At 45.7% G+C, this 17,783-nt stretch overlaps 1 protein-coding gene across 4 annotated transcripts in view; it reads left to right on the top strand.

The window, feature by feature from the left end:
* Positions 1-17,783, top strand: part of plekhg4 (pleckstrin homology domain containing, family G (with RhoGef domain) member 4) — a 77,370-nt gene that overhangs the window by 43,858 nt on the left and 15,729 nt on the right. For 3 of the 4 annotated variants that reach the window (XM_078173016.1, XM_078173011.1, XM_078173020.1), the window contains exons 7-12: positions 1,021-1,107; positions 3,064-3,180; positions 5,410-5,508; positions 5,760-6,047; positions 10,669-10,791; positions 10,881-11,075. In XM_078173016.1, coding sequence (XP_078029142.1) covers positions 1,021-1,107; positions 3,064-3,180; positions 5,410-5,508; positions 5,760-6,047; positions 10,669-10,791; positions 10,881-11,075 — 909 coding nt within the window. The remainder of the gene's footprint in view (positions 1-1,020; positions 1,108-3,063; positions 3,181-5,409; positions 5,509-5,759; positions 6,048-10,668; positions 10,792-10,880; positions 11,076-17,783) is intronic. The other variant, XM_078173012.1, reaches the window with a different exon arrangement.

The following is a 17,783-nucleotide window of genomic DNA, read 5'->3' as shown; positions in this document are numbered from 1 at the left end:
CTGGGAACATGAATACACATATGAGACACACCTGAGGACAGAGGGACAGACAGAGGGACAGACAGAGAGACAGACAGAGAGACAGACAGAGGGACAGACAGAGAGACAGACAGAGGGACGTACAGAGGGACAGACACACAGACAGAGGGACGTACAGAGGGACAGACACACAGACAGAGGGACGTACAGAGGGACAGACACACAGACAGAGGGACGTACAGAGGGACAGACACACAGAGGGACAGACTGTTAGCTTAGCATTCACTGTGTTTCTTCTTCTGTGAGTGAAACAGACTGAACGACTTGAATAAGTGTGTTGCCATGGTGATAAAGACAGAAGATTCCACATTAGATCACTGAAGAACAGATGAACTTCATGATGCTGGAACATGTTTGTTCTTTTGTTTCTGTTAAACTGGATGGTATATGTTCTGTAAATAATGTGGGCGGAGCCAGATGTTTGTTATGACACAAACAGCTGAAGGTAGTCCTGTCATGTCAGATTGATTATATTAATCACAGATCAATAATAAGTCCCGCTCATTTATGTCACACTGAGCAGTGACTGATGGTCTGTGTCTGCTCTCACACTGAGTTACTGTGGAAACACTTCAGTCACCTGATCCATCGTCAATACGAACATATTGACTGTCACCCTGTGTTCTGATTGGTCCCTGACTGTCACCCTGTGTTCTGATTGGTCCCTGAGTGTCACCCTGTCTTCTGATTGGTCCTTGACTGTCACCCTGTCTTCTGATTGGTCCCTGACTGTCACCCTGTGTTCTGATTGGTCCCTGAGTGTCACCCTGTCTTCTGATTGGTCCCTGAGTGTCACCTTGTGTTCTGATTGGTCCCTGACTGTCACCCTGTGTTCTGATTGGTCCCTGACTGTCACCCTGTGTTCTGATTGGTCCCTGACTGTCACCCTGTCTTCTGATTGGTCCCTGAGTGTCACCTTGTGTTTTGATTGGTCTGTGACCAGCAGAGGGAGACAGTTAAAACAAAGTGTATCTTTCTCAGGACAACGTCCCAGGATCCATCCACACTGTGTTACTGCTGGTCAACAAGGACTCGTCTCTGCGTCTGGACAAACCTGCAGCCACACAGGTAACACCTGACACTTGATCACACCTGACACTTGATCACACCTGACACTTGATCACACCTGACACTTGATCACACCTCACACAGGTAACACTTGACACTTGATCACACCTCACACAGGTAACACTTGACACTTGATCACACCTCACACAGGTAACGGCTGACACTTGATCACACCTCACACAGGTAACACTTGACACTTGATCACACCTCACACAGGTAACACCTGACACTTGATCACACCTCACACAGGTAACACTTGACACTTGATCACACCTCACACAGGTAACACCTGACACTTGATCACACCTCACACAGGTAACACTTGACACTTGATCACACCTCACACAGGTAACACCTCACACTTGATCACACCTCACACAGGTAACACCTCACACTTGATCACACCTCACACAGGTAACGCCTGACACTTGATCACACCTCACACAGGTAGCACCTGACACTTGATCACACCTCACACAGGTAACGCCTGACACTTGATCACACCTCACACAGGTAACGGCTGACACTTGATCACACCTCACACAGGTAACACCTGACACTTGATCACACCTCACACAGGTAACGGCTGACACTTGATCACACCTCACACAGGTAACGCCTGACACTTGATCACACCTCACACAGGTAACGGCTGACACTTGATCACACCTCACACAGGTAACACCTGACACTTGATCACACCTCACACAGGTAACGGCTGACACTTGATCACACCTCACACAGGTAATGCCTGACACTTGATCACACCTCACACAGGTAACGCCTGACACTTGATCACACCTCACACAGGTAACACTTGACACTTGATCACACCTCACACAGGTAACGCCTGACACTTGATCACACCTCACACAGGTAACGGCTGACACTTGATCACACCTCACACAGGTAACGGCTGACACTTGATCACACCTCACACAGGTAACGGCTGACACTTGATCACACCTCACACAGGTAGCACCTGACACTTGATCACACCTCACACAGGTAACACCTGACACTTGATCACACCTCACACAGGTAACGGCTGACACTTGATCACACCTCACACAGGTAACGCCTGACACTTGATCACACCTCACACAGGTAACGCCTGACACTTGATCACACCTCACACAGGTAACGCCTGACACTTGATCACACCTCACACAGGTAACGCCTGACACTTGATCACACCTCACACAGGTAACGCCTGACACTTGATCACACCTCACACAGGTAACACCTGACACTTGATCACACCTCACACAGGTAAGGGCTGACACTTGATCACACCTCACACAGGTAACCTCCCAGGTGAGTATACTAAATGACTGTGTGAGGTGACGGCTGCTCGTCCTGCAGCTCTGAAACTGTACACTGAACTCAGCAGCTACAGACAGGTTTACTGAGACTGTCCAATCATGAAGCAGATGATGTGATTAGTGTTAGGGCAGTGTGGACAGATGGCGCAGAGGACACACACACACACACACACACACACACACAGTCAGTAGTTCAGTCAGTGTAGAGGACACACACACACACACACAGTCAGTAGTTCAGTCAGAGCAGAGGACACACACACACACACACACACACACACACACACACAGTCAGTAGTTCAGTCAGAGCAGAGGACACACACACACACACACACACACACAGTCAGTAGTTCAGTCAGAGCAGAGGACACACACACACACACACACAGTCAGTAGTTCAGTCAGAGCAGAGGACACACACACACACACACACACACACACACACAGTCAGTAGTTCAGTCAGAGCAGAGGACACACACACACACTGTATGTTCACCTGAACTGCAGGTCAGTGAACACATCAGTCCTCAAACTATTCACAGAAACATTTACTGAATGAAGAGCGCTGACTGACACTAACACTGTGTGTGTATGTGTGTGTGTGTGTGTGTGTGTGTGCGTGCTCCCACAGGTGGAGGTGTTGAGCTCTCTGAAGTCAGTTCAGAAGCACATGGAGCTCCATCAGCTTCCTGCAGAGTTCGGAGGTTCCTTCAGCTTCAGTCAGAGCAGCTGGCTCTACTTCAGATTGGTCAGTACTCAACACACACAGGAGTTAATTACCACCATCACGTGACTTTGTGTCTGTGTGTAGTTTATTTGTGGTGTGTGTAGTTTATTTGTGTCTGTGTGTAGTTTATTTGTGGTGTGTGTAGTTTGTTTGTGTCTGTGTGTAGTTTATTTGTGTCTGTGTGAATTTATTTGTGGTGTGTGTAGTTTATTTGTGTCTCTGTGTAGTTTATTTGTGTCTGTGTGTAGTTTATTTGTGGTGTGTGTAGTTTATTTGTGGTTTGTGTGTAGTTTATTTGTGTCTGTGTGTAGTTTATTTGTGGTGCGTGTAGTTTATTTGTGGTCTGTGTGTAGTTTATTTGTGGTGTGTGTAGTTTATTTGTGGTCTGTGTGTAGTTTATTTGTGGTCTGTGTGTAGTTTATTTGTGTCTGTGTGTAGTTTATTTGTGGTGTGTGTAGTTTATTTGTGTCTGTGTGTAGTTTATTTGTGGGGTGTGTATTTTATTTGTGGTGTGTGTGTAGTTTATTTGTGTCTGTGTGTAGTTTATTTGTGGTGTGTGTAGTTTATTTGTGGTTTGTGTGTAGTTTATTTGTGTCTGTGTGTAGTTTATTTGTGGTGCGTGTAGTTCATTTGTGGTCTGTGTGTAGTTTATTTGTGGTGTGTGTAGTTTATTTGTGGGGTGTGTATTTTATTTGTGGGGTGTGTGTAGTTTATTTGTGTCTGTGTGTAGTTTATTTGTAATGTGTAGAGTATATTTGTAATGTGTAGAGTATATTTGTGGTGTGGTTGGTTTATTTGTGTTTGTGTGTAGTTTATTTGTGGTGTGTGTAGTTTATTTGTGTCTGTGTGCAGTTTATCTGTGTCTGTGTGTAGTTTATTTGTGGTGTGTAGTTTATTTGTGTCTGTGTGTATTTATTTGTGGTGTGTAGTTTATTTGTATCTGTGTGTTGTTCATTTGTGTCTGTGTGTAGTTCATTTGTGGTGTGTGTAGTTTATTTGTGGTTTGTGTGTAGTTTATTTGTGTCTGTGTGTAGTTTATTTGTGGTGCGTGTAGTTTATTTGTGGTCTGTGTGTAGTTTATTTGTGGTGTGTGTAGTTTATTTGTGTCTGTGTATAGTTTATTTGTGGTGTGTGTAGTTTATTTGTGGTGTGTGTTCATTTGTGGTGTGTGTAGTTTATTTGTGGTGTGTATAGTTTATCTGTGTCTGTGTGTAGTTTATTTGTGTCTGTGTGTATTTATTTGTGGTGTGTGTAGTTTATTTGTGGTGTGTGTAGTTCATTTGTGGTGTGTGTAGTTTATTTGTGGTGTGTATAGTTTATCTGTGTCTGTGTGTAGTTTATTTGTGTCTGTGTGTAGTTTATTTGTGGTGTGTGTATTTTATTTGTGGTGTGTGTGTAGTTTATTTGTGTCTGTGTGTAGTTTATTTGTGCTGTGTGTATTTATTTGTGGTATGTGTAGTTTATTTGTGTCTGTGTGTAGTTTATTTGTGTCTGTGTAGTTTATTTGTGGTGTGTGTAGTTTATTTGTGGTGTGTGTAATATATTTGTGTCTGTGTGTAGTTTATTTGTGGTCTGTGTAGTTTATTTGTGTCTGTGTGTAGTTTATTTGTGGTGTGTGTAGTTTATCTGTGTCTGTGTAGTTTATTCGTGGTGTGTGTAGTTTATTTGTGGTGTATGTAGTTTATCTGTGTCTGTGTGTAGTTTATTTGTGTCTGTTTGTATTTATTTGTGGTGTGTGTAGTTTATTTGTGTCTGTGTGTATTTATTTGTGGTGTGTGTAGTTTATTTGTGTCTGTGTGTAGTTTATTTGTGGTGTGTAGTTTATTTGTGTCTGTGTGTATTTATTTGTGTCTGTGTAGTTTATGTGTGGTGTGTGTAGTTTATGTGTGGTGCGTGTAGTTTATGAGTGGTGTGTGTAGTTTATGTGTGGTGTGTGTAGTTTATGTGTGGTGCGTGTAGTTTATTTGTGGTGTGTGTTCATGTTGGATTGAATCTGTGTTTTTATTTTCTTGGTGAGTGATAAATAAAGTGTGTGAAGTTGTTCATGACAGAAACCAAACCTCAGACAGCTCTTCATCGATCACCTCCTCTTCCTCTGTAGTGTTTACATCATCAGGAGATCAAACGACCTTCTGACCTTCATCTTTATGATGTCATACTCAGTGAACCTGCTGACCTGAGACCAGCTGTCATTGTGTTGTCATATAAAACTATAGTCATCTTTGCTGTGTGTGATCATGTGACCATCAGAGAGTGGAGCAGCTGACCAATCAGTGTGAAGACGTCATCAAACTGCTGCAGAAAACCATCAACATCCTGCAGACCACACCTCTACCTGCTGCAGCCCAGGTAACACACACACACACACACACACACACACACTGAAGTGATCTCTGGATCAATAAGTCAGTGCGCACAGAACTAATCAGTAATCGTATTGATAACATGGCGTGTTTTTCTCTCAGTGAACTGAACAAGATGTCATCATAATATTAACACTGGTTTTATTCCAGTATGACATCCCATCACGTCCAGTCCTCCCAGTTCACACACACACATTCAGTCACACTCACAGAGCTCTCTGTCTCTTTGTTTCCCAGGATGCCGAGCAGCTGCTGTCCAGGTACCAGGCGGTGATGCGCAGCATCCTTGAAGACAGCCGGTTGGTGCAGCTGCAGCAGGAGGGCGGGGCCTCGCTGTCACGGCTCCGCAGGGAGGAGAGCAACGTTGGCGTGACGGCAGATCAGCGGGCAGCGGTGGAGACGGTGTCGTCTCTGTACGACGAGGTGGACGAGCTGCTGCACCGCCTGGTGACTCTGTCCAACTCCAGGACGCAACAGCTCAACTTCATCCTGAACTTCAGCAGCCTGGAGACGGGCTTCAGCGAGGTCAGTCTGAGCACGCTCAGTACACACATCTGACTGACAGCTGACTGACTGTGATACCAGTGTGACGCTCAGTCATTGGAGGGAAACTGTGACATCACAGAGACAAAGTGTCTTCAGACGTTCATCAGACTGTAGAAACAAACAGGACTGTGATGTCACAAAACTGCTCCTACAACTCCCACAATTCACTGCTGCTGTTTTATCAGTTAGACATGATGAGACGTCGAGCTGTCCCACAGTGTGTCCCACAGTGTCCCCCACAGTGTGTCCCACAGTGTGTCCCACAGTGTGTCCCACAGTGTGTGTCCCACAGTGTGTCCCACAGTGTGTCCCACAGTGTGTGTCCCACAGTGTGTCCCACAGTGTGTCCCACAGTGTGTCCCACAGTGTGTGTCCTACAGTGTGTCCTACAGTGTGTCCCACAGTGTGTGTCCTACAGTGTGTGTCCCACAGTGTGTCCTACAGTGTGTGTCCCACAGTGTGTGTCCTACAGTGTGTGTCCCACAGTGTGTCCTACAGTGTGTCCCACAGTGTGTCCCACAGTGTGTGTCCTACAGTGTGTGTCCCACAGTGTGTGTCCTACAGTGTGTGTCCCACAGTGTGTGTCCCACAGTGTGTGTCCTACAGTGTGTGTCCCACAGTGTGTGTCCTACAGTGTGTGTCCCACAGTGTGTGTCCTACAGTGTGTGTCCCCCACAGTGTGTGTCCCACAGTGTGTGTCCCACAGTGTCCCCCACAGTGTGTCCCCCACAGTGTGTCCCCCACAGTGTGTGTCCCACAGTGTGTCCCCCACAGTGTGTGTCCTACAGTGTGTGTCCTACAGTGTGTGTCCCACAGTGTGTGTCCCACAGTATGTGTCCCACAGTGTGTCCCACAGTGTGTCCTACAGTGTGTGTCCTACAGTGTGTGTCCCACAGTGTGTCCCACAGTGTGTGTCCCACAGTGTGTCCCACAGTGTGTCCTACAGTGTGTGTCCTACAGTGTGTCCTACAGTGTGTGTCCCACAGTGTGTGCCACAGTGTGTGTCCTACAGTGTGTGTCCCACAGTGTGTGCCACAGTGTGTCCCACAGTGTGTGTCCTACAGTGTGTGTCCCACAGTGTGTGCCACAGTGTGTCCCACAGTGTGTGTCCTACAGTGTGTGTCCCACAGTGTGTGTCCCACAGTGTGTGTCCTACAGTGTGTGTCCCACAGTGTGTCCCACAGTGTGTGTCCTACAGTGTGTGTCCCACAGTGTGTGTCCTACAGTGTGTGTCCCACAGTGTGTGTCCCACAGTGTGTTTCCTACACTGTGTCCCACCGTGTGTCCTACAGTGTGTCCCCCACAGTGTGTCCTACAGTGTGTGTCCTACAGTGTGTGCCACAGTGTGTGTCCTACAGTGTGTGTCCCACAGTGTGTCCTACAGTGTGTGCCACAGTGTGTCCCACAGTGTGTGTCCCACAGTGTGTGTCCCACAGTGTGTCCTACAGTGTGTCCCCCATAGTGTGTCCCCCAGTGTGTGTCCCACAGTGTGTCCTACAGTGTGTGTTCCACAGTGTGTCCTACAGTGTGTGTCCCACAGTGTGTGTCCCACACTGTGTCCCACAGTGTGTGCCACAGTGTGTGCCACAGTGTGTGTCCTACAGTGTGTCCCACAGTGTGTGTCCCACAGTGTGTGTCCTACACTGTGTCCTACAGTGTGTGTCCCACAATGTGTCCTACAGTGTGTCCTACAGTGTGTGTCCCACAGTGTGTGCCACAGTGTGTGTCCCACAGTGTGTCCTACAGTGTGTCCTACAGTGTGTGTCCCACAGTGTGTCCCACAGTGTGTGTCCCACAGTGTGTGTCCCACAGTGTGTGTCCTACAGTGTGTGTCCTACAGTGTGTCCTACAGTGTGTGTCCCACAGTGTGTCCCACAGTGTGTCCTACAGTGTGTCCTACAGTGTGTGTCCCACAGTGTGTGTCCCACAGTGTGTCCCACAGTGTGTCCTACAGTGTGTCCCACAGTGTGTCCCACAGTGTGTGTCCCACAGTGTGTGTCCTACAGTGTGTGTCCCACAGTGTGTGTCCCACAGTGTGTGTCCTACAGTGTGTGTCCCACAGTGTGTGTCCTACACTGTGTCCTACAGTGTGTCCTACAGTGTGTCCTACAGTGTGTGTCCCACAGTGTGTGCCACAGTGTGTGTCCCACAGTGTGTCCTACAGTGTGTGTCCCACAGTGTGTCCCACAGTGTGTGTCCCACAGTGTGTGTCCTACACTGTGTCCTACAGTGTGTCCTACAGTGTGTCCTACAGTGTGTGTCCCACAGTGTGTGCCACAGTGTGTGTCCCACAGTGTGTCCTACAGTGTGTGTCCCACAGTGTGTCCCACAGTGTGTCCCACAGTGTGTGTCCCACAGTATGTCCTACAGTGTGTGTCCCACAGTATGTGTCCTACAGTGTGTCCCACAGTGTGTGTCCCACAGTGTGTCCCACAGTGTGTGTCCCACAGTGTGTGTCCCACAGTGTGTGTCCTACAGTGTGTGTCCCACAGTGTGTGTCCCACAGTGTGTGTCCCACAGTGTGTGTCCTACAGTGTGTGTCCCACAGTGTGTCCCACAGTGTGTGTCCCACAGTGTGTGTCCTACACTGTGTCCTACAGTGTGTCCTACAGTGTGTCCTACAGTGTGTGTCCCACAGTGTGTGCCACAGTGTGTGTCCCACAGTGTGTCCTACAGTGTGTGTCCCACAGTGTGTCCCACAGTGTGTCCCACAGTGTGTGTCCCACAGTATGTCCTACAGTGTGTGTCCCACAGTATGTGTCCTACAGTGTGTCCCACAGTGTGTGTCCCACAGTGTGTCCCACAGTGTGTGTCCCACAGTGTGTGTCCCACAGTGTGTGTCCTACAGTGTGTGTCCCACAGTGTGTGTCCCACAGTGTGTGTCCCACAGTGTGTGTCCTACAGTGTGTGTCCCACAGTGTGTGTCCAGTGACGGACTTGGACCAACAAGAGGCCCTGGCATTTTTGACACAGAGGCCCCACGGCGGCGCATCGTCCAGCCAGGGGTGAAAAATTTTCATATTATTTTACAAATAAATATGCATTTTTACGTCATTTTAGATCATCAGTTCTTTATTTGTGAAAGAACAGGCATGGTGTCTCATATCCTCCTCCCACATATTACTGGGTACTGTGATGGATGATTTTACACATACTAACATAAAAAACACGACCATTGGCGGAACGTGTCAGAGCGCCACAGAGACACAGACTGTTCCACAGCTACCATAGAAACTCACTCACTGCCTTGCTGCACAATAGAAGAGGAGATATACAGACACAGTCAGTATGAATGATAAAATTGATTAGTGGCTTGCATGGGAGCATGTGGAAAGCTAACCATATGATGAGAATGCAGAAATTCAGAACACACACCACGCAATCAACTCACTACAGTCGCACTGGTACAGTAGACAACAATGCACAGCACACAAGATAATAAGGCAGCAGCAGAACCCCCATAAATTCAGGCACGTTCAAAGGCCAGACTAATAATCTCAGTTAATAATACTAGCTCTATGTCTACCAAAACACGAAAATCTGAAATCAAACAACACACAACTTCATCCTGAAGGCTTAGCCTACTTCCACCATTAACCATAGGCGCCCCCCTTGGACAGAATACAGCACAGCCAAATTTAAATCTTACACCAACCACAATGCATATTACAAAAGCTTCAGCAAAACATGACAAGAGCACTGCACAGCTGGAGTATAAAAATAAATATGTGTCTCTCAGTGTCTTCTTTTAAATCTCTTCTTAAGACTCACATTTATCGTATGGTCTTTTCTTTATTGATGGTAATTAATTATTGTAACTGTTTTTAAATTATTTGATGTTTTATTGTTTTATGTACTAATTGTTTTTATTGTTAAGCACGTTGTAAGCCCATTTTGAAAGGTGCTATACAAATTGAATTATCATTATTATTATTATTATTATCATTATTATTATTATTATTATGTCTTACCTTTAAGTAGTTAGCAGGCTGTGAAGGAGTTTGCTCTTCTCTGAGGCAGAGGCCGTACTGCTAGCTGCACTTGCTGCAGAGGTGCTCGGTCTGTCGCTGCCGGGAAAACACTTTTTTGTAAACAAATCTGATATTTTCACATACTTTTCACTCTCCGCGAGCATAGCTTTCCTTTTTTTCTCTTTTTCTCCGCTCCACCCTTCTCCACTCGTCTTTTCGTGCCTCGATCCATTTTCTTTTCTTGTTGTGATGTTGTCATTGACGTTGAGTGCATTACCCATCATTTGTCACTTGTCACATGTCAAATGTCATCACTCAATGATCGCGAGAAAATGCTTGATGACCAAAAACACTTGATATTACCGGTAGCCCCATTTCACTCATATTTATTTAAAATTATATTTAGGCTACTACTTATATGTATATTGTGCCCGAAAAAAATGTTTCAGGCCGCCAAGAAAAGATTTATTTATTTATTTATTTTATTTATTTTTTTTAATTTATTTTATTTTATTTTTTTTTTGTCGGCCGCAGGACCATGCAGCCGTTCTGGCATTTGCCCAAATGCCAGATGGCCAGTCCGTCACTGTGTGTGTCCCACAGTGTGTGTTCATGTTGTGTGTTAACAGGTGACGTCGTGGCTGCAGGAGGTCGGAGAGGTTCGTCTGAAGAGTCTTGACGAACCCGAAGATTCTCTGGAGCTTCTCAACAGGAAACAAGAAGAATTCAAAGACTTCCACACGACTGCATACGTACGACACACACACGCACACACACACACACACAGATTCGCTGATGAGTGCTGTTTGAATCAGTGACCTTCACCAGTTTATTCTCTCAGCAGGAGTACTGCAAACGAGGCGAGGCGTTGTTGAGTCGTCTGGAGCGTTGGGGCAACATGTCGTCAGCCGACCTCCAAGTCTATGAGGTCAAAGTTCATTCTTTCTGGGCTCAGCTGCAGGACTTCTCCCAGCGGGTCAGCGCTACGGGCCAGAGCATCGAGCGGGCCCTCCGACTCTACAGCTTCTTAGACCAGGTGCAGTTAGAGCTGACCAACCAGCTCCGTCCATCAGCCCTCATCTCTGTCACTCTTCTCACACACACACACACACACACACACACACACATTCAGCAGCAGTTTGAGGTTCAGTGAGGAGGAGCAGCATTATTTTTCTGTTTTCATTTATTCATATTAACTCTTTCATTAACGTATTTAAACTGTAGTTGAGTCTCCAAAGTCTCTAAAGAGTCCAGAGTGAATCTGATCTTTATGTAAATGAAAACATGACGTCATTACTTCATGTATGTGTTTTCAGACTTGACAGTAAAACGTGAACATGACGTCTCATAACTCTGCTGCAGACTGTTTGTATGTTAGATCCATCAGATATCACACGTCTATCAGAGCAGGATCCAGACTGCAGCTGATGGTGTTACACGATGTTTGAACACAGGTTGTTGCTCACATGTGGTCTCATAGTGCAGCACAACACACGTGTTCATGTGTTCATGTGTTCAATCATCTGTTAAAGGTCCAGTGTGCAGGGTTTACTGCCATCTAGTGGTGCATTTGCAGAACTGAAACTTCACTCTTGTGCGGTCCTCCTCCTCTTCCTCCTCCTTCTCCACCTCCTCCTCCTCATACTCCTCCTCCTCCTCCTCCTCATGTCGTCCTCCTGCAGTGAAACTGACAGCTGGTATTGAGGCCAGGAGGAAGGCGGGTGAGGACGGGGGACAAAGTGTCAATATTGTTTTGTATACTGGACTGTGATGAGGGGGACGGTCTTTGTCCTCATGACCTGTACTGTAGGAGCTCTGTGTGTGTGTGTGTGTGTGTGTGTGTGTGTGTGTGTGTGTGTGTGTGTGTGTATTACATGATTCTTTTCATCTTAAAGGAACATGGTGTGTTCCACTGTACGAACACTAACCAAACCCTTTCCTAACAGATGGACCATCACGGTAACCATAGTGATGTCAGGCAGAATCAGGTCTCAGCAGGATGTTGGACTGAAAAACTTCTGATGAGATCAGAATGAAAATGGTAAACACAGGTTGTTTCTTCCTCGTCCAGGTGATGGTAACACCTGGGTCATGACGCTGAACGTGTTTTCATTCATAATGCTGACACACTGTCTTCATCACAGCTCTCTGAGGCTGATCTGGAGCCTGCAGGCGGGTCCACAGTGTGACCGACTCGCAGCCAATCAGCTTGTTATGCTAACTTCAGCACATGTTGCTAACGGCGTCTGGTTAAAAGTTCCTGATCAGAACACGACTGTGAAGGTTTAGCACCAACACACCAGACTGACACCAGAGAGCTGACCCGATGAACGTCTGTAGCCTGGCCAAAAAGGTGCACCTGAGCTCACCACAAAGACTACAGCCGACAGCCAACCAGCACGTACGTTCTGCGCCTGCATGGGAGGAAGTAACTCTCCACAGCAGCCGATGCCGGTCGTCTGTATTCATCATTCAGAAAGAGAAACGAGGCTTGAGTTTACTTTCCTGGTCTCTCCTCTCGTTCACTGAGCTGACACCGATCTGATTCACCGACGGGCGCCACCGTCCACTTTCTGCATCAGACAAAAAACAGCCAACAAGGGCCGTGTAGTGCCAACAGTGTGGGAAACACCACAAAAACCAAGATCATCGTCTTGGTGTGTCAGAGCGCCAACAGACAGAATGAAGCTCTGAATTACAGACGGTCTTTAAACACATCCTGTTCAATTTAACTTTGGACACGACCAGAACACAGTTAGTGTTGGACGTGTCCTCTCAGTGTCTTTGTCTCTGCTGCTGATGGACATGGAGGTCACAGACGTGTGTGTGTGTGTGTGTGTGTGTGTGTGTGTGTGTGTGAGAGACTGTAGGGTATTGTGAAGTTTCCACTCTGATACACTGACAGCTAATATTGACCTGACACACACACACACACACACACACACACACACACACACAGAGACAGACTCACAGCATGAAGCTCTGCTGTCGGCTGGAAACCTCGTATCTCCACATCATGGATTTGTCAGGACTTTTGTTCAAACATTTAACGTCCATGTGAAGTGTGTGTGTGTGTGTGTGTGTGTGTGTGAGAGAGTGTGTGTGTGTGAAGTCCAGGTATCACTCCGGTGCCAAGTTTTCCCTCCTTCCTGCTTTCACTCCTTTTACAAAGTCTTTGTTGCCGTGGCGACCCCCCCTCCCCCTCCTCCTGGGACCGCCCATCTGCCATTCAGTGTGTGAATGAAGGGGTGGGGGGTCGGGGGGGGGGGGGGGGGGGGGGGGGGGGGCTGTGTGTGGTCGCACTGGCGCTCTCAGCTCAGTCAGTCTGCAGCGCTTCAACAGCACACACTGAGGTATGACACATCTACACACACTTACACACAAACACACTCATGAGTTGTGTTGGGAGGAAGTGCAGATTTATAGTGAAGAGGTCCGTAGTTAGTGTGTGTGTGTGTGTGTGTGTGTGTGTTTGATCTAGTTCTGCAGTTGTTTGCTGGCGACAGTTTGACTTCAGAGCTCTGTGACTAGAAAACCTCTGCTCTTCTTTCTGTATGTACATCTAGCTCTGTGTGTGTGTGTTGCTTAAAGCTGATTTTCCTGCAGCAGAAAGTTAACAGTCTTAGTGAGCTAACAGCCGTTAGCGTCTGTTGATGTGTTGGTGAGCGGCTGTAGCTGGACCTCTGTGTGTGTGTGTGTGTGTGTGTGTGTGTGGGGGGGGGGGTTGTGGCTGTTTGAGGGTTGATGTTAGAGTGTGGTGTGTCAACATGTTACCATCATGACTGAATGATCTCTGATCTGATGTCAAATGATTCACCTTAAACTGAAGAAAACATAACGCTTTGTAGTTGTTGTGTAGTACTGTAGTGTTGTGTAGTTGTTGTGTAGTACTGTAGTGTTGTGTAGTTGTTGTGTAGTACTGTAGTGTTGTGTAGTTAGGGTTAGGGTTAGGCGGCAGTAGCTCAGTCCATAGGGACTTGGTTGGGAACCGGAGGGTCGCCTGTTCGAGTCCCAATATGGTGTGTGGACTGGTAGCTGGAGAGGTGCCAGTTCAGCTCCTGGGCACTGCCGAGGTGCCCTTGAGCAAGGCACCGAACCAAAGTAGATAAACTTAACTTAAACTTAAACTTAACTTAAACTTAACTTGTTGTGTAGTACTGTAGTGTTGTGTAGTAGTTGTTGTGTAGTACTGTAGTGTAAAAAGCTACATTTTACAAGATTACATTGAACACATCATGAGAACATTATGACTTACCTTCACCCAATACTCACTGTTACCGAATAGAGCTTGAACGCATCATAATGTGACTCAGTACAGCTCCCATTAGGTGTTAGTGCCATCGGCTGCTAACAGCTAACATTAACTAGCAGCTAACGTTAACTAGCAGCTAAAAGCTAACGTTAACTAGCAGCTAACATTAACTAGCAACTAGCAGCTAGGGCTGAACGATATATCGTTATCGTATCTATACCGAGATATGAACATGCAAGATATTAATATCCCAAAAGGCAACGATATTGACGATATAATTTCCCCATGAGTTTCCCCAGCTTGATCTGCATGTACAGCTCAGCCAATCACAAACATCCTTTTTACGCTTGCTCTAAATGTACAGCTATGGCCAGCCAATCACAAACCTCATTTCCTGCTTGCCTTGGATCGACAACAAAGCCAGCCAATCACAAACATCCCCTTGAGCGAGGGAGACGTGCTGCTGCTAGCAACTTGCTAGTACACACAACACATTTGCGACTAAAAATAGTTTTGTTCGAGCAAATTAAATCATTCAGCACGCTGTGTGAGTACAGATTTCAACCAGCAGCAGAAACGAAAGGCGAAACTTACCGGTTGTGGGTTGAACAGGGGTCACAGACGGGAATACGGCGGAGCGCTATGGCCGCCGCAAGATAACGTGGTTTACCGGCGTTTCGCCGTACGTGAAGAGCCTGGTGACGCGAGGCTACCGGTGACCGAGAAGCCCGGCTCCAGGTGAATAAATTGGTGTCATGACTGCCCAGTAGTACCGGAACAGCCGAGCCGTAGCGGCACACAGGTGTGACGTGTCAGAGGAGAAACGAGCCGTTAACATTTCCACAAACCTCACCGCACTTTAGGGACTGTTCTTTACTTATGAAGGGACTGTTCTTTACTTGTCAGCGGAGGAGGGTGGCTGGTTGATTTTTATCTTATTTATTTATTTTATTTTGATCCCCCCTATGTTCATCACTTATTGATGCTGTTTTTGAAGTATGAATAAGTCAATAAGTAATTTATTCCATTGAAATATCATTGATGTATTATAGAAAAGTGATTTATCTTTTTATAAATGACAAAAGGCACATCTGCCTCATTTTGGCTGTGGTATCCTGATACTACTCAGAACCAGGGTATGAAATTAACAAAATATTTTGGGAGCAATTTTGGCCCCCACGGTCTAAAAAATGGGGGCATTTTCAAAATGTTTGGGGGCCATCAAAAAATTGTAATTATGTTCTAACAATAAGCACATGAAAAGCAAAACCAGCTAAGATAGTGTCTTCACTCTTCAGTAGAAACCACTATAAATGAAATAAATAATGGGTTACATAAAGTTATGGTTGCAAAATATCACTCAGATTTCCTATAATTCAACCAGTTTAAATGTGATGATTTAACCATTAATCTACTGATAGCAGTACTAATGTTTCACCACATTACAGTTACTTTTACTGTTAAAAAGGCCAAATTACTATAAATTCCTTAGATGCAGTCCTGGAAGTAAGTTAATTTAAAATTTAACATTCATTCTACCTTAATTTTTCATTAATTTGTCATTGTGTCGACACAGATCACCCAAGAAATGGTTAATTTATACTTATGGTACAGCAAAGCCCCCTCCCCTTCTCTGTCAGATTACGCTCACGTAATCAGTGCAATCCTGTTGATTATGTCTGGAAAATGAGTTGGAGACGTGACGGTAAATTAATTTAATGAAAATAAAATTGTACTTTAATGTCAGATTGTAATACTGTTAAAAATATAAAAACATATAGTTGTTTCGAAAACTTGGGGGCAATTTTGGCCCCCGGAACATGGCTTTTGGGGGCATTCTTGGATAAATTGCGGGCCAAATGGCCCGTGGCCCTTGCTAATTTCTGACACTGCTCAGAACCGTGATACTTTCACTGGTATCGTACCGTGGGTCCCAATTTTGGTACCGTGACAACACTACCAAGGACTGTATGAACAGTGCCTTGCATTAAAAGACACGGCAGGGACATCTGGGTCCTCCTGTGTCAAGCCCAAGCAAGGTCGGATTGCCGATGTATTCAGTAGCATAATGCCATACCAATCGACGTCCAGCAGGCACAAAGACATTACAAATGCTATAACGTACCATATTGCTACACATGATTCCCGTGTATTCAGTCACTAAAGAGGGCTTCCAGAAAATGGTTCAGACTCGTTTTTTTTTTTTAAATTTTTTATAAAGAATGCTTAGTTTTCACTGAACCCATAGTCATATTGTATCGTATCGGTATCGAGATATTTGGCATAAATATCGAGATATGAAATTTTCTCCATATCGTTCAGCCCTACTAGCAGCTAACATTAACTAGCAGCTAAAAGCTAACATTAACTAGCAGCTAAAAGCTAACGTTAACTAGCAGCTAACATTAACTAGCAACTAGCAGCTAACATTAACTAGCAGCTAACAGCTAATGTTAACTAGCTCTCTTCCTGCTGATGCCATCACATATTTGTTGTTCATGATGTCACATTATCAGAGGAAACAACAGGTGCGTCCTGTCATGTGTTGACAGTGAGTTCACTGCGTCCTTTCATCCCGACGGCGTCCTGGGGAAGATCTGCATTTTGTTTTTTTTCTTTCTTTCTTTCTTTCTTTCTTTCTTTCTTTTTGTCCCTGGGACAACGGGACGATGTCAGTCTGGAGCTTTTATTGTGAGACACAACAGAAAAACATCGACCACCTGTGATGTCATCTGGTCTGCTGACACGCTGATGTCAGTCAACATGGAGAATATAAGCTGATCCATCACTTCACCTGTGACACTGATGTTTCATGTCATTCACCTGGTAAACTCTTTTCTCTCTGTAGCCGTGAGGTCACTGACAGCATCATATCGTATCAGCAGAGACAGGATCACACAGGTGACTGTGTGTGATGTCATTGAACTGGCGCTCTGATGATGACTCAATGTTTGATTGTTCTCAGAACTGATCCTGACACGTTTGGGTTTATAAATAAAGTTCAGTGAGTTTGAAGACAGTTTGTAGAAGCAGCAGGAGGCTGTGGAGATGATGCTGATCAGAGATCTAAACATGATAATGATGATGATGATGATGATGTTCAGGTTCTCACAGGCAGACAGTGAAGAAGGTGATGTAACTCAACTGCCTGTATGACATCATCGTAACATCGTAATCAGGGTGAGTGGGGGTGACATGAGGGGTTTTAGATTTGACACAAGGATCTGTGTGTGTGTGTGTGTGTGTGTGTGTGTGTGTGTGGTGTGAATCCTCCTCTGAGAGTTTGATCTGTACTTAGGACCTGTTGCCATGGTGATGAGATTAGTTTCATCTTCATCATGTCACAGTGATGTGTAGATAAAGTGAACTCGTGTTTCTGATGTTTGACACATTTCTCTCTCCGTATTTACATCTCATCTTCCTCCTGTTCTCTGTTGTTCTTTTTCTTCTCATATCTGACAAACCAACCAAACAACAGCAGAAAAAACAAAA

The sequence above is a fragment of the Epinephelus lanceolatus genome, chromosome 2 (genome assembly GCF_041903045.1).
Source record: "Epinephelus lanceolatus isolate andai-2023 chromosome 2, ASM4190304v1, whole genome shotgun sequence".
NCBI lineage: Eukaryota > Metazoa > Chordata > Actinopteri > Perciformes > Serranidae > Epinephelus > Epinephelus lanceolatus.
Note: the sequence above shows the minus strand (reverse complement) of the source record. Positions and strands in the feature narration are given on the sequence as shown.